Source organism: Triturus cristatus, chromosome 9 (assembly GCF_964204655.1).
Source record: "Triturus cristatus chromosome 9, aTriCri1.1, whole genome shotgun sequence".
NCBI classification, from domain to species: domain Eukaryota; kingdom Metazoa; phylum Chordata; class Amphibia; order Caudata; family Salamandridae; genus Triturus; species Triturus cristatus.
The window spans coordinates 376,575,424-376,599,160 of NC_140592.1; the positions used below are offsets into that span (position 1 = coordinate 376,575,424).

The following is a 23,737-nucleotide window of genomic DNA, read 5'->3' on the forward strand; positions in this document are numbered from 1 at the left end:
AGGGTGCCCTAGTATTAAAAAGTAGGGAACCTCATTAAAGTCTGTGAAGGCGTTTTGTTTGTTGGTGCATGAGTGCCAGTAAAAAAAAAGAAGAAAAAAAGTAACAACCCCCACCCAATGTGACTTGATACATATATTATGTGTCCAGCACGTAGTCCAAGGTTATGTCTATTATCTCTTGATTGGTGATTAAAAATAAATTGGGCACAGGTGTTGCCTGTTGAATTAGTTTTAGTCCACAAACTATCTCAATGACTGGATGATGTCATAAGTGATGTAATCGGTGATGTCATTTAACATGTCATGAGTGGTGTCACTTGTTAGGTCATTAGCAGTGCATGACGGGGGACAAGCTATAGTTAGTTCACTAAACTAGAACTGGTGAATTTCAGGGTTTTGGATTTTAAATATGAATTTTTGTTATTTTAGCACCTAAATATAGTGTCCCTTTACCCCTTCTTGTTTTCAGTGATGTCATTAGTTTTTTTTTTATCTTAATCTAAGATCAAGTTCTGCCTCTTACTACTGGTGCCTCCTCATGGGGCTGGATCCCCGTCACATTCCACAAAATGTTTAAATCTGTTTAACAAGTCGATTAGTTACAATCCAACCACTGTTATGAACAATGCACATTTATTGAAAAACTTAGTGTGTATGTATATTGGATTTTTGCGCATATGTAAAAGTAAGAAAAAAAAGAAAACCTGAGAATACAATCCATATTTTTGCAGATAGCTGCACAATATTATAGCCTTATAGCCCGCCGTAGCGGGCTATACCGGCTATTAAAGGCCCGCTGCAGCGGCAATCGGCTAGTGCAAAACAGTTTTACCAAGGAACAATGTTGCAGTAGCAATTAAACTTGCCCAATACGATTTTGCTTCTTAAATTTTATTAGGACTGTGATAAATTTTACGAACCCACTTGCCAGTTAAATTACTATAAAAACATTTCTCAACTGCTATTGACAACAAGCGGTGTTTACTCGGTGCAGATGGGATTTTAGCAAAGGTCATCTCCTTTGACCTCTGGGCATAAGCATATTAGATGGCTAATGGTTTCTTTATTTGTAAAACTATACCTTTATCTATTCTCAACTGTTGGATTTTTCCATCTTTCAAAGTCAAATAGGCAGTGGGCAAATTTGAGTATTTTAGTTTGGAACCCATAGGCATGGAAGCATTTTAGTCATGCTGGTTTTGCTGCATGAATCCTTTTCTGGAGTCACATGCTGTGCATTATTCCGCCTTCTACTGATTGAGTCTGAATTCTTCTTGTGAGTCCTTTTTCCTCTCCTTTTTTTGTTGTTGTTGGGCATAGTATGTAGCCATTTAGTGTGGTGCCCATCCTCCTGTGATGTCAGATGTGTGCCCCGGAAACCTCAGTGCATGGTCGCTGTCTTCAGATTGTTTTTTCTTCCGTCTGGGAGCAACTGCTAAAGCTCCAAAGGCGTGGATAAAAGTTTCACCACAAACCTACGGTTCGTTAACCAGAAAAACAAAGAAAGCAATCAACAGAAGGTGAGAACACCAAAAACACCGAAAAATGTGATGGAAGGACATCGGAGACTGCATAAGTCGTTGATCAAGCAGTTTGAGAATGCACAGGCAAGGAGCGAGAACTCCTCAGGGACGTGGATAATGTAGCCTTTAGGTTCTGCCCCCAGTGGCACCGAAAATTTGCAGGTAAAGTACAACTTCAAGGTCTGCAACCTCTGCTGAGGGACCGTGATACTAAAACCTGCGAAGTGAGCTCCAAGTTCAGGGCCAAGAACAAGGTAAAAATGAGGCAAGTGCAACACACAAGCAAGCAGGTGCAAAATAAAGGAGGCTTGTTGCTGAGTGAACTCAGACTGTCGAGTGAGGAAGAGGACAATTTTGAGGAGACTGAAGTAGCACCGGTAGAGTATCAGACACCAAAGTAGAGGAGATGGGGGAAGCAGAGACCAAGCAGTCAACAAAGAAGTGCAAATAGAGAGATTCTCAAAAGCAGAGCCAGGTTACATCCAAGCAACATTCGGGGAAATAGCAAAACAATTCTGACTCAAAACCACATTAGACTGCCTCGGCGACAAAGCACAACGAGCTCTGAAAATGAAGCACCAATGGCAATTGTCCCTCTGAAAAACTTTCAGCATCACCATTGAAAGGCAAAGAAAGGAAGGGAAGGCCCAAGGAGTCAGCAACTGTGAGGGGCTTGAGGAAAAGGCTAAGGAGTCTGCGACCATGCCGGCCTTGCGGAAAAGGCTGCTGGCAACCATCTACGTCGAAGATCAAACCCTCAGAATCGAGAAGAAGAAAAGACCAATCGAGGCAGTAATAACAGCGAAAGTGCAAAAGAAAAACTATTTTGATGCCGTCATGAAGAAATACAGGATTCTGTTGAAACATGTAGGAGAGGAAGAAGAGCATGGCCAGCTCGAGAGTCTGGCAACCCCCGAGCCACAAGAAGGGGAACCTGAGTTATTTCCCCTATGATGAGGAAGACATGGAAGACCAAGGTATTTTCCAAGACGCCGAAAGCTGCAACAAACGGTGACGAGACCCAGAGGCGGTCTTCCCGGAGCAGTCAAACGATACATACTCCTTGAGGTCATCATCGCCCAACAACATTGCTATGTACAATGCAGTCATAGAGAGAGGTACAGAGTACAGCTAGAATAGAAGACAAGGCCTGCTTCCTCCTACCAGGAAACAATACCTCCCCATGTTGCCAAACATCCTGGATCAATGAAGGGACGCTTTCAAGGAACCAACATTATGCAAGGTAGTAACACCAAGAATTGAGGAGAAATACAAACACTCCTCAAAAGCCCTAACACACATCAAGGGGTATGCAGTGGCTGACTCTATCATTGTGGCCACAATAAGGAAGAAGCCAAACATACCACCATCCACGGGCCCCCCTTCTAAAAAGGAGAGCAAGAGGGTGGACATACTAAGCCAAAAAGTCGAGAAAGGGGCTGTGACACAGTAGAGAATCGCAAAGTCAAATACACTCCTCATTCTTTACACCCACAGCCACAGGAAAGCAGTCAAAGAACTTTTAAAACACCTCCCAGAGCAATTGCAGAAGCGGGGATTACCACTGCTGCAAGAGGGTAAAGTAATAGCAAAGACTTGTTTATAGCTTGCCTTGGATGCACCAGATGCAGGCAGATGGACACAAGATCATCAGTACATAAGCTGTAGGGATTTCTATTGGGTCAGTGTAATGCTACTCCTTATGCCCCTTCCTCATTTCAATGGCTATCATTATAGAGAAAAAGAAATTAATTAGTGCAGCATGAATCTTCATGTAGTCTCTCTCCTACATTGCCACAGTTCACATTGTTATTCTCTGAAATGAATTTCAAACCTGGGAATTGTGCGCTCTTTCAAATTTGATTGTTCATGCATCCCCAACTAAGCATCCTTTCACAAACATGCCCTTTAGTTTACAATTGGCAGTGAAAAACTTAGTATGGCCAATTGGTTAAACCACGAGAAGTTGGGAAGTTTGGAAAGGGGCAAGAAATACATAATTGAAATAGTAAGCTACATGAACTAAATAGAAGATGTAAGCTATAGGTTCAACTAAACTCCTAGTAGCTATTGCTGGTCTATGTGAGGGAAAGGAACTAGAGGACTGTAACTGCCAATTATGCGCAGAAGATCTTGGAATGCTCAATCATGTTATATGTTGGTGAAATTAAGAAACTAATTAGAACTTGTTTAAGAGATTATACTAAACAATGATATTTTCTCCTAAGAGAAAATTATGGCAATGTTATACAATGTATCAAATATTCTAATATACTTACAGCTCTCTTTATTTATACAACTTACTATGGATAGATAGAAAGTCACATTTGTGAATTATACCTTTTTAAATAAACTGCCATTCCTATTCCAGTAATTATCAATTTGTCAATTCTATTTTTATTTTAAACTCAGTTTAAATTAAACCACTTCAGAGAATAAAAATATTAATGTACTGTGATGTGCCCAGTGGAAGGGAAAATGTACCATATGGTGATATGTTGTTTGAGAGAAGAAGAGTGTAGTATATGTTATGAATTCATTTGTTTTTTCTTCTGTAGGCCACGGCTTGGAGTCCTTCTAAACAGAGTGCTGGGTGTGGGGATGCTTTACCTTTTATTCTCCATCATTGAAGGAATCCTCCGAGTGAAATCGGTAAGAGGCAAAACTGGAAAGTTTAAGTATTGGAACACAGACTTTGTGTAGTCAAAAAGTGTCCTCAGTGCAATTGAAACCAATCAATTTGGTGACAGTTATATGGAAATCAGTGCGTGAAATTGTGCTGTATTAATTTTTCATACATTCATATGCCTTGTCTAATTATGGCCTTTCGAGAAATGGTACAGAGTCAAACATGTCTGTTACTGGAACTCTTCAGAAGGTGATTGGAACACCATATGGCATTTCAACAAGATGCCATTGTTAATTTTCTTCCCAACATTGCATTTAGTTTAGGAGTCAAAGGCCAGTGGAACTCCTGTGCTTATGGTGGCACTGCTAATGAGTGTAACCCTAAATATTTAGTGAATGAAGACTAATATGTTTGTGTTTGTAATCTATTACTAAGACATGTTTAACTTCAGATAATCTTTGTTATCAAAGGCAAGGCGACAGTCCTCTTCAAAATTACTGGTTAATATTCTAATCATATCTCATCAAACACCTTCTTTTAATTTTCAACTAAAATTATTTAATTTTCAAATTCAAAAGAGGGGAGTCATGTTGCCATTCAGGATTGCTCATAGTTCATCTTAACCACAGCTAAGATTTCCTGACTGGATAACCACAGCCAAGAGTTTAAAAGTGGAGGCAACTAAAAAATTATTTTCTTTTAAGTAGAGTGTGTGGAATTGAGCACCAAGGTTGTATTTACATACAGATTCCCGAAAGGCTTAGTTTGGTCAAGCAACACAAACCAGTTTTGTTAGTGATACCATCCATAAGTATTTTCTGTAGGGAAATTTTCTCCTCAGAAGGGCAGCAGCAAGATATTTTGGGGGAGAAAAAAAATCTACTATCCCCTTCCCCCCAAAAGGGTTAAACAAAGTCAAATAACTGAAGGAATAGGATTAGTAGAGTGACCAATATTAATCAGAAAGAGAATTCTGGTACATTGATCCAGAAATGAATACGTAGATTGGATTTTCAATGTTTTAAGTAGCCAGAAATCCGTGGCCACAAAGTAGATCTTCACAAATGCTGTCCCGCTGAAGGAAGAGGTGGAAGCCAAATTTGTATTTCGTTTCTATTATTATAAATATTATTTCCATCTGTTGCTCCATTCAAAGATGTTGGCACTGACATCTGCTCATTCGAACAAAAATCTGGCTTCCATCAGGCCAAAACAGAGTAAGTAGTAATGCTAGTCTTTGGAACTCAACAGGACTCATCATTTGAGTTGTGGTCAGCCCTACAAAGAACTGTATAGAGTAACAGCATGTCCTTCTGACAAGCTCATTGCCATTTTCTTTAGGTAACAAGTAAACACCAGGTCCATAGTCTTCCACCATTACCGACCATTGTGCCTAACCCTAATCTTGTAGTAGAAAACACAACATGCATAGGTATCATTGGAAAGGGGAGTTAAGTGTTTTTGTGAACATGGTTGCATAAACACTTTGTTGTGGTCCTACCTTAGCTTCCCAATCTAAGCTGAACGAAAAATGGCTATTTTTCTACGGCATGATGTTCTTCATAGTCCCAACAAGAGAGAAGTAAGTCTTTCAGGTCTGCAAATCCTATGAGGGGAGAAATAATCTAGTGCACAACAAGCTTGCACCTCGCCACCATCTCACTGCTACCTGCCAGTGACTCTTAGGCCCTGAACAATTACCCTCTGATTATCTGATTCTATTTTCCCACCCATCCTTGCTGTGTAAGTATCCAGCTGGATGACTTCCGATCCTCCTTTTGGGACGACTCCCGATCCTTCTCTCAGGCATAACTCCCGATCCTTCTCTCAGGCATAACTCCCGATCCTTCTCCCAGGCATGACTTCCGATCCTTCTCCCAAGCATGACTCCCGATCCTTCTCCCAGGCATGACTCCCGATCCTTCTCCCAGGCATGACTCCCGATCCTTCTCCCAGGCATGACTCCCGATCCTTCTCCCAGGCATGACTCCCGATCCTTCTCCCAGGCATGGCTCCCGATCCTTCTCCCAGGCATGGTTCCTGATCCTTCTCCCAGGCATGACTCCCGACCCTCCTCCCAAGGACGACTCCCATCCACCGCCCAAGGATAACTTTAAACCTTCTCCCACGGATAACTCTCGATCCTTCTCCCGATGTGACTCTCGATCCTCCTCCAGGATGGCTCACGATCCTGTAAGCCTACCTTCCCACTCATACCCATCCACCCAATTTCCCACTAGCATGAGCCTTGTTTTCTTGCCCCTGTCTTGAAATATAACCCGGGTCTTCTTTAGCACTGTCCGCCTCAAAATATGCTAAAAGTTTGACAGCTACAAGCCTGCACGAAAATGACCACTTATTGAGCCACTAGCATAAATGTGGTCAATGCTTTTGATGGCCGTGTTTGGAGGTGTGTTGCATAAGCTTTCAATTACTAGGAAAATATTTCTGATAACAGAATACTTCACTCTGATAAAACAGTGTTCCCTCAAGACAGCTTCATTTTAATTACTGCAGGACATTCTTGAGCGTTCAACCACTGTGCTACAGAGTGCACAGGACAAAGAGGTTGAATATATCATAGAATGCCATGATTATGGCCCGCTTGTTCCAGATGAGCCGATCGTTGAAGCCTGGGGCATGTTTTCTTACCAGCGTAGCCTTTTGAAACATTTGTGACAAATTTTTAGCTGATCTCCCACAATAGCTCAATAACACATTCTGAAGATGGTGTCAAACCACAGGTGACTACATATAGGTATGTTCTTTAGACGTTGTGGACTTTTTTTTCCCCAAACTTTTAAACTATCCGGTTTTCATCATACATGTGAAAATTGTACAAGATATGCAGACATGAAAGCTGGGCTGTTCTGGCGATTAATGGATTTGGCAAATAAATGTTTTTCTTGGGCTCTGAAATAGTTTTGTTCAGCATCCTGTTTGCTGGGGAAGTTTAAAAAAGAGAATGTTTAAAAAACATGATGTAGGTAGCTGGCTCTTTATATAGTGGACCAAAATGAGGTACACTGTGTAAAGAGTCCAGGAAACCCTTATTGGTTTACAGAGGCAAAAATAACACTAAATGCTCTCTTTTGTGGTAGTGTGGGCAAGCAGTTTAGGCTTCTCGGAGGGTAGTGCTATGCATTTGTTGTATTCATAGAAGCAATAAATGAGACACACACTCAAGAATAAATCCGAGACCGGTTTAGAAAAATATGTCGATGATTCTTATATAACTTTTGATACCAAGAACTTCATTATCAAGCAAGTACTTTTTTAAGTATTGATTTTTACAGGTAAGTAAGCAGTTTACTTAAATGTGTCTTTATGCAGCAATGCTTTCCTATGGGAGAAAAGGCATATGTTGCATACAGTTATTTATGGTCGGTTTCTGGGGGGTCTCCTTCGGGACTTAGGGTCTTAGGGGGCTAAGGTCCAGTGTACCACCAGCAGTTACTTGTTACCTTCCCTAGGGCATCCGAGTGCAGAGGTGCTGGTCGGGTTGGTAGATTTGTGCGCTACACCGGTGAAAAGAAGGGGGCCTCCTAGAAACAGGCTGTAGAGGGGGACTTGGGGACAAGCCCTGAAGCTCCCAGAGGTGGGCTCAGGTCATAAGGGTCCTGGGAACAAGGGGGAACAACTGGTTAGTTGGTACCCAGGCTAGGGCGCTCGGGTGCAGAATCGAAAGGTCGGCTGGGCTCTGTGCGTTCTAGGGCCTGACGGTTTTCGGTCTCGCCGGTTGAGGGTGCAAAATCAGGACAACTGGGCCACTCTAGAAATGGGTCTATGCGGTGCTGGCATGCCTCAACAGCTGCTCACTCTCTGTGCTGTGTTAGAGTCCCGACTGGACTTAAACAGGCCTTGGCTGCGGCAAGGGGTCCAGTACCCCGGGGATTGGTCCTGTGCGGTTCAGTTGTTCCTGGTGTCCTCTCAATTGGTGGGGGGACAGATCTGACCTTAAGGAGCACAGGCACCTCTTCCTGGGGGTCTGCTGCGGTGGGCTGGCTGGGGAGCAGCAACACGGTAAACCGGACTCTGCTGCTATCTGTGACTGCGGACTGCACAGGAGTAACTCCTGTACACCAAGGGAGATTGCTGGCAATTTGCAAAGGTCTGGCAGTCTACTGGGGTTCTTGGTAGTTGCTCAGGTGCAGGACGAGTCACTCAGTCACGATTGTCGAAACTCGTGCAGGCCGGGCTTGGCACCGAATGTCCACAACCGTCTTCAGTTCTTGTTGTCTCGCAGCTCTTTTTGTCCTCTTCTTCTTGATCAGTCGAACCTGAATTCCTGGCATCAGAGGTGCCCCTAAATGCACAAATTAGGAGCTTTAAGGAGAGTGACAGGTCGTAGTCAATGTGCTATTTACATTTAGGGTGATTACACCCTCTATGTGACCACTTCCTGTGGGGAGTGGGCCTATCCCTGACCCAGTAAGTCTAATTCTGCTAAAACCAAGATGGCAGAGTTATATGTTTTGTGTTCACATCAGGTAGCCCACCTTAGGGATGGAACTAGCCTGACTGGTAACATGTCTCTTTGCCTAGCTAATTTTCCCACCTGTTCTGGTGTTAAATGGGCTCAGGGCATGGGGTAGCATTTTCCCTGTCTTGGGAATCCTTGGATCACAAATCAAAGGCAGCAGAGGCTTTTGAAGCCTCCTGCCTTGATATGCTGGTTACTTATTCATCCTGCTTAGAGGAGGTAACAACACCTCCGACTGGAGCAGGCATTGTTTCTTCCTTCAGAGAGCTTGGCCTTTCACCTGCAGGGGATCAGAAACCCTTTCTGTGGTGGCAGGCTGGTCTACACCAGTCATCCAATACACTAGTAGTCCGTGGGTTTTCAGGGGGCACCTCTTAAATGCCCCCTGGGGGCATGTATTAATAAACCCACCACTGTAATCAGTGTGTGCTTATTAATATGAGGTGTTTGATACCAAACATCTCTAGCTTCAATTAAGCCATCATGTAGCTGTGGAACTCGTAATCACCAGTGACCAGCACATGTATTTAAAAAGGCTTCCTGTTAACTTTTAATATCTAGGAATCGCCTTAGATATCACAGGGGCATATCTGCACATGTAGTATAGTGCACCCTGCCTTAGGGCTGTAAGGCCTGCTGTATGGGTGGCTTACACATACTGCATGCAGTGTCTTCAGGCAGCAATAGATAATCTGAGCACAAGCAAGGAATTAATGCACACTCGCCAATGGCCGGAAGTCATCAGGGATGTCTTGCTGCAAATCTTAGGCATGCTAGACCAACGAGATTGTGACATACCCTTCTGCGTGCCCGCCAAGGCTTACAGATGTAGGTTGTGTCTTGTTTGAAGCAGTCACATTGCTCCTCTGTTCTGGAATCACTGGGTGATTCCCAAGCTGCTGGATTCTATACATGCCTATAACAAGTGGGTTCACCGTTACTTGAATGCTCTGGCCGAGGCATAACACTACTTAGGGAGGCTACCAACAAGAATAAGATGCTGCATTGTTCTTTGCACCTCATTAATGATCATATACATATCACCGCCTTGGTCTAATTTTCAGAAACAAATATTATCCTGGTTTTGCAGAGCCCTTTGGAAGATTCCAGCGAGCAAACGTACCCTGTTTGACACTACAGTTGTTCATCACATGTTTGACAGTCCTTGTAAATTGATATTCCTCGTTTTTTCTGTTTTTTTGTTTCTTTTTTGCCTTGAGTGGTGCTCTCAGGGTATCAGTTTGAGGCAAAACAAAATTATAACTTTTCAACCCTTTGTAAGATTCATAAGGGATTTTTAACTTTCTCCACAATAACTGACTGGAGGTAGAATAATAAATAAGCCCCCTGGACTGTTTTGGGGAATGTTGAAGTTTCCCAGATATTCTAGAGGAGGAGTTAGAGTAGTAAATTTGCTGAATCAGTTTCCTGATAGAAGTCCTCCAGTGTGTGTTGCTTCCTAATACAGAACATGGCAAATTGAGCAATGTTAAGTCTGCCCTCAATGAAAGGAGTTCTTGTTTTTTAGTAGAACCGAACTTATGCAGCTCATTCCCCTCCCCAAGCTATGTCAGATCTCCTCCTTGTTGGGAATGCTTCTAAATTGCTGGCATTCGGGAAGTCATTGCTCTGGACTTAGTTATCAACCTGAACCTACTTCCCTGTCCCTCAGTCATCTTAGTTGGAATGCAGATCACCACTTCTCCATCTAGCCATACATAAAAATACATTCAAGGATGCAGGACCACATGAGTCATGATGCCACCAGTGTTAACATCTTCCTGGCAATAATACTTTAGCATTGAAATATCTTTCTTTAGATGGCCCTGTTGGGGTAGACTATGAAGGGCCAGCTGTGCCACAATGCAGAGCACTGGAATAAGAGAGACAATCTGGATTGAGGTTGACAACGTTTAGGATGGTTCTGGAATTCTTACTTAAACTCATTAAAATGACAGTCTTCCATTATAATGCAGAGAAAATGTATTGGATAAATGACGAACAAAGCTGCTTTTGAGACGAAGTTTGCTACATATGCTTCTGTTATGTTTGGCTATGCTTTGCGAAGCACTGGGTTACCGTAATACTAACTCTTAGTATCAACATCACAAGAACTCTAGATAGTCTGAATGTGTGCAGAAATAGACCGGTGAATTTTCTTTTTAAAGGTGAGAGGCCTTCAAAGGGAAGAGGTGGTCATGCATACAAGTGAATTAACATTGTTTCACTTAAATGAGTGAAGCATTCACTGGGTCTGTATGCAGTTAGTTTCTTCTGCATTTATTGGCACTTATTTCTGTATATGGTACTCATAATGCTTTAGAATTAATACATTCACAAAGGTAACTTTCACCTATGAGTAATGCACATTTGAGTAATTTACTTTTACATTTTTGAGTAACTTTACTACTTTTGGCTAATCACAAAATCGAGTAGAAAGTTACTAAAAAGTGTAGACTTGCATGGTTCCACAATCTTGAAAAGGGGGTTGAGCCAAATTTATGAGTGCAAGTTACTACTGACAAAAAGGAAAAACTAGTGAGTCTAGCAACACACTTGGTGAATCACTGCTACTGCAACATCATTCCTTAGAAAATAATGGAGATAAGGACTTGAAATAAAACGCCATAGCAAACAACGTTAAATTAACTTATTTAAAATATTTCAAAATATAAAGAAATACAATTTATTTCAGAAACAAATCTAAACAATATATTATGCAATTATCAAAAATACATACCTTTTTTAATTTATACATTTATGAACCTTTTTTTTTACATATAATTAAATTACTTTTAATTGATACTTCACATCACTTTTAATAATTATTAATGAAACAAGTTGCAGTCTAAACTAGAAACCCACCCTATTGCACCTTACTAAAGAGGAGTGCGACATAACTGATTTTTTGAGCAATCTTGTCGCCCTTGACACATAATAAAAACAAGCGTTGGCATAGCCAATAGGTCTCGCCTTTGGGACCTCATAAGTGTTTAGCAATGCAACAGTTGCATAACTAAATACTTATAAGCTCCCAAAAGCGAGACCTATTGGCTATGCCAAGCGGCCGTGCGGCAGTGAAAGTAATCGTGGTAAAGCGCGGCGCGCGCGCCCGCGCACACGCACTGTAGCTCTAGGCTGGCCTGGTAGCACTTTTTGGAGCCCTCTCAATAAGTTTCGCCAGACCAGCGCATGCGCTGGGTCAGGTGAGACCTAACAAGGGGGAGAAAGCCATTGGCCTTGCTTTATTTACCTTGACAAGGAGTAAAAGCAGACTAGCTAGCACGACTTCCTTTTCATGGCCTTTTACTGAATGACAGACTAGATCATTCAGATGATGGTTTTGCCACTGCCCCTTTGGAGATTCCTCATTTCACCATAGTGGGTAAGTTAACTTGTTTACGTTTTTACTTGTGGTATTTTCTTGAGTGGGATCGGCTGTACTAAAATCTAAGCCCTGGGGTTTTCATTGTTTCTCTACTTGTCATTCTCTCCAGACATCGTATAACATTGCCACCATGACATGCGAGTTTGCTCTGGCCTTTGTGGATTCCTGTCTTGTGTTGTGGATATCCTTTTGGGATGAAGAAAGCAGTATGTGATTTGGAGTGGTAGTGAAAGCGTTGGAGGGGTGGGGTGGGGGGGGCGGCGGTTTAACATTGACGCCCTTGGACTGGATTCTGGATTTCAAGGCACAAACATGTTCAGAAAATGTTTCACATTTTTCCTCAAAGCAGTATTATCTGTCTGTCAAACCACAGACATGCATAACCCAATATGAATGCCACATCTGCTCACTATACATGCCTATAGCACCCATGCAGCACACCATACACTTAGCCATTACACATACACACCACAATCACCTACACCCAGAAGACTCATCTAATAGCCCGTATATCCCTACATCAAACACACATCCTGTGCACATTAACCCTACTGAACGTGCACCCATGTTCTATCAATTCCACTCGCCTCATACAGTCTACACCACTTTTCTGCACACCAGAGCACGCACATATCTCTATTCATACAGCGAGCACTGACTTCAAACACACACACTCTCTCTCCTCCACAAGTCCATTTAGTGACCTGACAAGTGTGTCAAAGAATTATCTCTGTATCTCTGATGTTGTTTAATATGGTATTAAATGCCCCTTCTGCACATTGTAAGGTTATTGAAAGTTACAGAGTAGTAGTTTCGTGACCATATAGAGACACAGGGTATCAAGCCAGAGTGCCTTTATTGGTCATTGAACTCCGTGGGGACTCGCATTATCCGTACAATGTAAAGTAGCCGGGTAACAAACCAACTCCTCTAACCTTTGCCTGTGTAAAATGATTTTTATCGCTTAGACGAACAGGTATAGTTCTCTTGTGCCGACTGTGTAATAGAGCCTGCTTTCAGAAATGAGGAAAGTTGGAACATGGCCCCAAGCACATTTTCTGTAAAGTGACAGTTTATGTTGCAGTGAAGCTCACTGTGGCCTTGAGAACTGCGACGTTACAAGTTGTTTGTAAGAACTTACTACAAGTTGCCAGGTGTATCACTTTATTATTAAAGCCACGTTCTGACGTTAGAACAAGCCTGTAATATGAAAATGAAACTCAATAGAACATAGGGAGATTTCTGTCTCCACATAGCAATATAACTGTTCCTTCATTGTGTATTAAATATAGTCTTCAACACTAGCAGCCACATTTACCCATGGAAAATATTTGTTTGGATTGAGTTACAGGTTCACAGCTCTGCTTTCATTCACAATACAGTTCCGCCTTTCCATTTCCTCTTTTCTTGGAATAAGCAAGGCGTTTTTGATATACTTAACATAACATTTCCAGGCTGACGTCTCATTGTTTCCCTAGTTCACTTGTATCATTTATTTCCTTTGTGTAAGGTGCCCTAATGCGAAAGCCCTAAATACTTAATATATACTGGTTGAGTACTTTGAATCTCAGAAGGTGTTGCCAACGGATGTGCTGTTAAACCTACAGATAGGATGTTTTTATGTTTTGTGAGCACACGTCGAACACAAACTGAACAGAAATTGAATTCAAAAGTATGAAGCTGACTTGAAGTATGCCATCCTACAGCCAGTACATAGCAAGGACTTTCATTGACGAAGGAGCTGCTATGGTCTCAAAATAAGGAAAGGAAATACTTTTGACTGCTGTCCATACATACCCTAAAGTCAAGACCCTTCGTTTCTCATTCTGTCTAATGAGCATTATCTGACACTGTACAATAGCTGAACAAGTAATGGGGATACAAGTGTATTTACAGCTCCTCTGCAGATGACCAAGGATGCGACTTCTAAATGTTTCACCCTGTTAGGACTAAAGTCCTCTGCGTGACTTGAAATAGTAGAGCTTCGCTACGCCACATGCGCTCACACCTGTGACACAAGTTTGCATTGAAAATGCTGATTATATCCGCTATGAGCAGTTCAGGACGGACAGTGTACCACCAAAGACCTCAGTAAACAGCCCTTGAATGCAGAATATTTTTTAAATATTAACAGCAGGGTCCAGCACTTCTTCCAGTATGTTGGGATTAGGTTTGCCCTAATTCAATTTCCTATCTCAAATTGAAAAGAAATCACATGTTTCAGTGGTGCTATTTCCGTATTTCGCATTTAAATTTTTTCTAAATGTCTCCAGCAGTTACTAGAGATTAGTCTCCTGGCAACCTTACACTTTTATCAATAGTTCTCAATCTCTTTCACCCAGACCAACATGCATGTGACCCGTTAACCAAGGTATTATTTTACTTTTTATTCTTTACTTTGTTTTTTTAGCAATTGGTTTCTGTTTATGAAACGTATCAAATACATTGAACACTATTTTATCAAAACTTTAATTTGAACATTGTACACATTTCACTCTACTTTTTATCCTTTAGGCACTTTATGTAGGTCAGAAAAGCAAGCAGTATCACTTCTATGTTTTCCTTAAAACATCTCATACCATATTTATTCATCCACGTCATACAAACTTAATTTACCCCATAGTTCAACGACATACCTCATACCCTCTATTTCATAAAAATTGTGATCAATAACTTCCAAAACAGGTCTTGAAGAATCGCATCAAATTTTATAATTCTGTACATTCCTAAATTTTCAACATATCATATTATCAGCTATAAAAGCCACAATAAAGAAGATAACACATTAAAGAATTGGATTAATAGATGTATAAAGAACAGTTAAGAAAAACGTGTTACATTTTGGTATTCTTTTGAGTGGATGTTCCAAACAAAGAAAAATAAGCACAGACTCGCTGGGCAGAGCAATTTCATCATCGGTGGCCTTAGGCGCCACGCCTGGCTAAGAGCCACTGGATATTCGTGGGATGTCCAAGCCTCACTCATAGACATGCCCTTTGATGTCGCGTCCCTTTTTGTTGGGAGGGCAAACTCTGCACTGGAGCAGATATGGTCAGGTCCTTAGGCCTGTCAATGGCCCCTCGCCAACCCCAGTCTGCTTTCTGCCCCTTTTGTGGCTACAGAAGGGGTTTCCAAGTGCATGGCTTCTCTTCCAGCCACCAAGGCCTTTTCATGCTCGAAGGCCCGTCTCCCACAGATCACATGGGGGCACTAGCTAGAGGTCGGGCCTGTCCGCCACCCCCGGCATCCGCTGCCTCCAAACCCCTGTAGTTTGCCTTCATACAACCACAGGCATCCAGTGGGGGCAGGATACGCCATCACCTGCACCACTGGCAGTTGATTGCATCTGCCAAGTGGGTTTTACAGTCAGTCCAAAGGGGCTATTCCAACCCCTTTCTACGCACCCTTCCTCCCATCCCTCCCGCTTATGATCATCTGACGGAGGACCATCTCTCCTCCCTCCACCAGAAAGGGTAGGCTCTCTCAGAGCCATCGAGAGGGTACTGGCATCCGAAGAAGGTTGTGGTTAGTACTCCCGCTACTTTCTGGGGCCCTAGAAGAATGGAGGATTTTGTCCTATACTAATTCTGCTCCTTCTCAACTTCTGTCTGAAAAACGAGAAGTTCAAATGCGTACATTAGCTCAAGTCCTGTTTTCCCTGGACCAGGTAGACTGAATGGTAGCATTGGACTTGCAGTAGCCATGCTTTCACATACCCATCCTGCTTGCCTACAGATGTTACCAGCAGTTCACGGTGGACCAAGGTCACTTTCAGTTTTCCGTGCTCCTCTTTGGCCTTACCAGTGCCCCTCAGGTGTTCACCATGGTGATGACGGTGGTTGCTGATAAAGGTGGCTCGCCCCAGGCGGTTGTCTCTTACCTACCTTCAGACTGCAGCGGTCCTCCTGTACTCGCTGGGGTTAACTATCAATGTGCTTAAGTAACACCTGACTTTCTCTTAGACGCTCCCTTTCATTTGAGCTCTTTAGGATACAGTGCAGTTTCGGGCCTATCCTCCTTAGCAGCGAGTCCAGGATAGTCAGTCTATGATTCCGATGCTTCTGCTTATATCCTGACTCTGTGGCTTTTGGGCCTCATGGCCTCCTGCATCCTGCTAGTGACACATGCTCGTTGGTATACGCAGGCTCAACAGTCAGACCGAGGTTCCAGTGGGCAGAGGATCAGGGGAATCTCTCCGACATGGTCCAGATCTTGGAGGGAACTGCAAAAGACCTGCAGTAGTGGCTGACGAATTGCGATTGAGTCAGTGACAGATCCTCCCATTCCCCAGCTAGAGATGAATGTAGTGACATGTCACTTCTGAGCTGGGGCGGCTATCTGGTAGATGTAGATATTAAAGGACTCTGGGCTCCACATCATCCTGCTGGAGCTTTAGGCAATCTATTTGGCGTTGAAAGCCTTCCATCCTTCGATAAGGGGAAGGCTGGTGCAGGTGTTCACTGACAATACTACCACCATCATGTGGTACTGCAACAAACCAGGCATGTGGGGTTTGTCAAAATGCCCTGCGTATCTGGACATGGCTGGAATGTCCAGGCATTTCCCTGGTGGTTCAGTACCTGGTGAGCGCTCTGAATGCCAGGGCAGATAAATTCAGCCATTGATGCCTAACGTATCATGGATGGAGTTTTCATCTGGAAGTGGTGCAAGGTCTCTCTTTCTAGAGTGGGGAGATCCTTGGTTACATCTTTTTGCTGCAACCAAGAATGCGCAATGTCAGCAGTTCTTCACACTGGTTTGCAAGACGGCTCTTACTCAGAAACTCTTTTCGTCTTGGGTTGAGCTCTGGCCTCTTATAAGCCTTTCTGGCAATACCATTTCTGCCCAGAGTTCTCAAGAAAATCAGAAATGACTACGCCCATGTCACTCTTGTGGCTCTGGATTGGGCACAGTGACTCTGGCATCCTAAGCTAATGAGCATCGGTCCTCTGGCCAGCCTGCCTCTTCGGGAGGATCTTCCATCTCAGCAACAGGGTAAGATCATGCAACCGAACCTGCACAACCTCCACCATCATGTGTGGCGATTGAGCAGGAATGGTTGACATTCCTCTCAAAGTCTGTGATGTTATTCCAGCAGCCAGGAGTCCCTCCACCAAGACGGTATACACCTCCTTCCGGGACAAATTTGTCTGCATCCAAGAATATTGATCTTCTCTCTGCACCACTTTCTCACATTTTACTATTTTCTATCTTTGGCTCGTTAGAGCTATGCTCTGGGCTTTTTATCAGCCATTTTGGTATTTTTGCTGTTGCTGGTCCAACCTTCTTTGTTCGTGTCTCCAATTGTGACTAGGTTCCTCTAAGGTCTCCAACATATGTTTCTTCCCAGGTATTTATCATGCCCCAAAGGCACTTAAATCTGGTTCTGACTTTTAATGATGTGCGTGTCTTTCAAGCCACTGCACAATCGTCCACTCGGTTTATATACCATAAACATGGCTTTCTTAGTGGTCATAACATCGTCCAGGAGGGTCAGCGAACTGCAAGCTTTTTCTGCGCAGCCTGCTTATACCACCTTCTACCAAGATAGGCTGGTTCTTTGAACACGTGCCTCCTTCCTTCCAAACATGTTGATGTCCTTCCATGTAGGCCAAAATATCAGCTTGCCTACCATTTTTGCTCTGCCTCATCCTTCGAAAGAAGAGGAGAGACCCATAAAGAGTGTTGTCTTGCTACCTTGACTGCACAAAAGGGGGGGACAATCAGCTCTTTATAGACTATATAGCAGTCAAGAAATAAAAGGCTGTGCAGAAACAGATCATGTCATGATGGATAGTGCTCTTTGTAAAGATCTGCTACACATTAGGTAAAAAGAAACCCCTGAGGACTTGCATGCTCATTCCACCCGAGCCAAGGCTGGCACCACTGCATTAGCTGTTGAAGTCCCTGTCCTGGACATCTGTCTTCAGCTATGTGGGAATCTCTACACACGTTTACTTAGCATTACTGCCTGGACGGTCAGGCCCAGCGTGACTTGCATTTTCCCCGTTCGGTCCTGCAGAACTTTTTGGTCTATAATCCGTTCTGCAGATCCACTTCCGTAGAGATATTGCTTGGATATCTATTCAGAGGTATGGAATCTGCGGCTAGAAGTCTCTATCAGATAAGCAAGTTACTTACTTTTGCTAATGCCTTATTTGGTAGAGACTCTAGCTGCATATTCCTTACCGATCCTTCCCACTCTGCGAACTGATTAAAATGTAGGGTCACCATTCTAAGGCCCTTAACGATGGATACCAGTCTGTCAGTGTTCCTCGTGGCTCTGCGCTTCTGGCTTGGAAAGTTGCAATAAAGAATCTGACATCAGCTTGCTAAAGAGATGCTTATATAGGCACTGCGCAAGTCACTTCCGCCATCGACTTCGCTGCCAATGTGGAGTTGAGCGACGCCACGTACAGGGGCAGTGCTTGAAAATTTCCAGATCCAGTCTGATGCCTGGGAAATATTCTAAGGTAAGGTTTCTAAAGCTAGATAGTCTCTACTAGATAAGCCGTTATAGAAGGTAAGTAACTTGTTCATTTTTTCCCCTGCTGGGTTGTGCTATTGGCACTGTCAAAGGATAGTTAGCAGTGGTGTCTGCGTTCCTCTGTCTGCCAGTCTAGCCGCCGCTTTTTACGTCCCCAATTGTTATGCATGTTTTTTAAAGGGGCTGGCAAATCTGTATCTTTCAACACCCTTTCTGGTGCAACAGTGGGCCATTAATCTGGTTTGAACCTTTCTTGTAGGTCTCAGTTTGAGTAACTTTGTGGTTGTCCTTATTTAAAGTTGGCATAGAAAACTGTATTTTTAGTAGCCATTACTTCGGCCAGAAGAGTTAGTGAGCTGAAAGCTCTGAGTTTTTGTCCTCCACTACCTTTTTTCCAGACAAGTCAGTGATGTGAACCAGGGCTGTTTTCCTGCCAAAGGCTTGTTACTCCCTTTACCTAGTGCAGTCTGTCACCCTTCCAACCTATTACTTCCCTTAACTACAACCTGGACAACACAAAGGTCAGACGAATGGATGACCAGCTCTTTCTGGGGTTCTGCGGTGCTAAGGAGTACAAAGCGGTGCAGCAACAGACCGTTTCTAAGTGGATCATTCTCTGCATCAAAACCTGCAATGCTTTGGCAAAGATGGAAATCCAGACTTTATCAAGGCCTATACCACTAAAGCTAAATACACCACTTCTGCTCTTGCATGAGAGGTTCTGATCGTAGACCTATGCAAGGCAGCTATGTGGTCATTGCTACACACCTTTACCAAGCATTATTGCCTGGATCCGAGGTGCAATAGGATGGCTACTTTGCCAAATCTGTCTTGCAGGATTATGCAGAAATATAAGTGACCATCAACCCTTCTCCTGTCGGAAACTACTGGGCAATCTATTCAACAGGTGAGTAATCTGTAGGTAGAAGTATCCATCAGAAGAAAAAGTTACTTGCGGTAATTGTCTTTCTGATGAATACTCTATCTGCCTGTTGATTCCTCACCGACCCGCTCATCTCCTCTTTTGATGGAAAGTTATACGAAAGGTTAATAAGATTCCTGAAAAATATATTTTGTTGCTTCACTACGCTTATCATATCAGTTCTTTTCCCTCAAAGACGTGATAAAAATGGATGAAACCTTGGCGTCTGTCGCTGCACTGTGGTGTCCGAGCTAAATGGCTTCAGTGACATCATATGACACCACTTCCAGTGTTGAGATAAAACCAGCGCCCCCCTACCGGCAGAATAAGAGCTTTGAAGTTTTTCTATCCAGTCTGAAGCCTGGGACAATTGTACAGGTGAGGAATCTCTAGGTAGAGTATCCATCGGAAAGTTCTGCACTGCAGGCAAGTAACTTTTTCATCCGACATAGGGTCTGATTTAGATCTTGGCAGAGGGGACTACTCTGTCACAAATGTATTGCAATCACATTATATCTTATGGGGATCATAATATGCCGGACAAGATATATTTTATTGTGGAGTAATCCATCTGATAAGATCTAAAAAAAAAAAAAAAAGGCCCATAGTTCTCAACTGGGCAGCAGGAGCAGTGGCACTGTGGCCCAGGGGCGTGAAGTGGCCACTGAGCCCTCATTTTTATCCAACCATCTGTCACGGGCCCATTTTCTCGCTTGCTCAATGGCTCATAACAGTCATGGTTTGCCACTGTCTTCACCAGCTGTGATATCCAGTATGGTGTGAGTGAGTGGTCAACTCAATTTCCAAAAGTGGTAGTGTCATTATTGATGAGTGACACTTGTGATCTGTGGCAAATCAATACTTATAAAGCACTAATTTGACATGAATAGTGGGGAGCGCTCCTTTGACTAGCTAAGCTTCGTCACATGCTACCAAGTGTTTTTTTCATAGTAACTGAGCTCATTGCTGTGATGACACATTTAGTGCTTTCTTGCAGCTTAACTTGTCGTCCATAAGAAAAGTGAGTCTTGCACCTTGCTCTTCACCCACCTTTTTGGATGCCTGCCCTCAAGCTTTCTGATGTTGACCATCTTAGCCTGCTGTCTGTCACCACCTGGTTTCTGATTATCAGGCACTCAGCAGCAATTCTGTCAGGCACCTACCCTAAAAGATTTGTTTCTGGGAGACGAGTGGGTGGGCGGCTGTGAACAGGAGCCAGGTACCATTCTGCTGGAATTGACCTATGCATTATAACTTAATTCTTAGTAATATATAGCTTAAAATCGCTCGTAATTACTTTAAACATGTCTATTTCAAAGTGCAGTACTATGATGGATCCGCTTAAGGGTTTTTTTTTTTATATAAATCATTTTATTAATCAATACGTGTCAGCAAGATAGCATATAACAAATTGACATGATGGACATGGTAGGTAACAACAAGCGGTCACAATAATAATCATTGTATAGATTGAGCTGAGCTGTGATAGCACTTGAAACGTTACAATTATGGTAAGGGCAGGTCTTCAATAGGAGAGCCACGTGGTGGACTACAGATCTCCCCCGGTATGCATTCCATGCACCCCATAGCAGTGACCATTTCTTCGGGCAGTCCCTAGCGAGGTACTGTTTTTTCACAGAACATGCACCAGTCCATATGTTTCTTCCATTCTGGTACAGTTGGCGGGGTTGTAGCTCCCCACAATTGAGCTATGTTCATTTTTGCCACCATAAGGCCCAGAGTGACCCAGATCTTACCCATTCTACTCAGGTCCGTTGGCTCCCAAACGTTCAAAAGGCACCTTTTTGCCTCGGGACGGATGTCCAATTCTAGTACCTCGCCAAGAACAGCATGTATTTTTCGCCAGTACTCCTGAATGAGCTGACACTCCCATAGGATATGCATAAACGTGCCTTCATTGCCACACTGCCTTCTGCACTCCCCTCCCTGTGCCCTTCCCATGCGAACCATGCAGGGTCCAGTGATATATACCCTGTGCAATATTGTCAACTGAACAAGACTCAGTCTAGCCGAAATCACTACCTGCCGTGGAGAGGTGAGCGCCTCCTTCCATTCCTCATCATCCAGTTCGAGGCCATCTCCCTCCCACCTTGCCCTTGTGTTCTGAAGGGAAGTCACAGTGTTGTTTATCAATTTCTTATACTTGAGAGAGATCGTCTTCCTGGCAGGTAACCATCGAGCAGTCCTCCTCAAGGGGTTTGTACTGCGAGGGGTGGACCCTTTTGTGAAGTGAGACTGCAATGCGTGTCGGACCTGTAGATACCGAAAGTACTCTGTATGTGCAGTTTGTGTTTCTGTTGCAGGGTAGCAAATGACACTACATCTCCCTTTGCTCACAAATCTCCGACCCTCGAAATCCCGATAAGGTCCCACTTATCGAAGCCCTTCGACCTCCACAGGTCCCCTAGTGTCTCTGAGAGGTGTTGCCAGCGTCCGTTTTTGCTCCCATCCCAGGCTTTTATTTGCTGCGTGCTAGACCTGTACAGAATGTTTGGTCGGTCCGGTGAGTGGGAACCGTCGCTGTCTAGAATAAAGGGCTCTATTGTAGTTTCCCCCGGGGAGAAGCCAACAGTCCATGGCATAGCCTGGATCGTCTGCGTGTCTATAGGTGCAGTGATTAATGGCTGCGAGGTGGGAAGCCCAATAATATTTCTTGAGGTCAGGAAGACCGATTTTTTCCCCCCCCCCCCCCCCCCATCAAACCAATTGAGGGTGAGTTTGGTCAGTGCGATTCAGGGCTTCCCTTCCCACAGTAAGTCTCTCTGCAGTCCTTCTATTTCTCTAAAGTATCTAGCAGGTATTGGATCAGGGTAGTTCTGCAGTGCATAAAGAAAGTGAGTCAGGGACATCATTTTAAACAGTGCTGCCCTTCCCAACAGTGAGAGCGGGAGCGCCTTCCATGCCAAGATTTCTTGCTTCAGTTTTTGTAGGCACAGGGTCAAGACTGATTTGCATATGGCCATGTCTGAACTGGGGTGGCGTAGTGGGCAAAAGAACGATGGATTTAACCCAGATCTCTTGACTGGGGGAGAATGTCTGCATTGTCAGCATTCCGTCCATCATTTGTTTGTTGTAACGCATCAGTTTTTGTAGAGGCGGAAGTAAATTATGAACATAACGGAGATGTCGGTCCACTGTCACAAAGACCCCTAAATATTTATTTCAAAATATTTTTATTGAAATGCTACTCGGGGAGTGCATCCAAAAGCATTACAAATGCAACCAATTTCAAAAGCATCATCCGCCCAGGTATACAAATAAACATAAGAGCTAGAGTTTACCCCCTACTTCTAAACGGATGAAGTTGAATATATGACACAGTTTCATCAGGACAAGTCGCAAACCCTATAGTATAAGCTTATAACTATCTACCCTCCCTTGAGAGTAACATGAAAAGAAAACTTAAGTATACCTAAGAAGAAAAATAAAGGAGGAAATCGAACTAAGATGTCTTGGTGCCAATGAAAAGAAAAGAGAGATGGGTGCGGGGGTTGGGGAGTCGAAGTTCATGCCCCGATGATCAGTGCATCAGACCTAGCGCTTTGTGATTGTGGGTATCTAGATTAGGAATAGATGGAGAGCCCGAAGCCGTGGGTTACAAGCTGTCAATGGGAGCCCCTCTGAGAGGGATCTGACCAGTGGAGACCAAATGTAATCAAAACCCTTCCTGGCATCCTCAACAATATCAGTCATTCGCTCCAGAGCCCGCCACAGTCGTGCATGCCACTGGGTTAGGGATGGGGCCTCCGGCTTCTTCTAAGCCGCAGCTGCTGCCATTTTCACGGCCCCCAAGCAGAGCCATAGTAAGGATTTGTCACTCTGTGTCTGTCTTTTCAGAAGTGGATCCGGAGCCCACAGTAAGACATGTTCCACAGAGTCGGGAATGGGGTAGCCCAAGATAAGTTTTATTTGAGACAGGCTCTCCTTCCAAAAAAGCTTGATGACCGGGCCGTCCCACCAAATGTGTCTGAAATCGCCTAAGAGTCCACACCCCTTCCAACACCTATCAGAGGTTCCCGGAAAAATCGTATGTAGTTTCTGAGGGTACAGGTACCAATCATACATGATTTTGTAGTGTGCCTCCCTGAGATACATGGAACGATTGAATTTCGCTATATCCCTACCCAACCCCTAAATATTTAAAGCCTGTTGTGGTGACTTGTATAGGGCAGCCCTTGGGTATAATTGGGAGTTCACCGTGAAGGTTGTAAAAAGTGGACTTACCCCAGTTTATGGACTACCCAGAGAATCTACCAAAGCTCGCAAATATGTCAAACACTGCTA

General features: G+C 43.5%; 1 protein-coding gene across 1 annotated transcript in view; it reads left to right on the plus strand.

Moving 5' to 3' along the window:
* The window catches only part of LOC146797983 (transmembrane protein 87B-like), a 416,123-nt gene that overhangs the window by 261,344 nt on the left and 131,042 nt on the right, over nt 1–23,737 (plus strand). The window contains exons 13-14 of the mRNA XM_085625212.1: nt 4,082–4,175; nt 12,133–12,204. Coding sequence (XP_085481338.1) covers nt 4,082–4,175; nt 12,133–12,204 — 166 coding nt within the window. The remainder of the gene's footprint in view (nt 1–4,081; nt 4,176–12,132; nt 12,205–23,737) is intronic.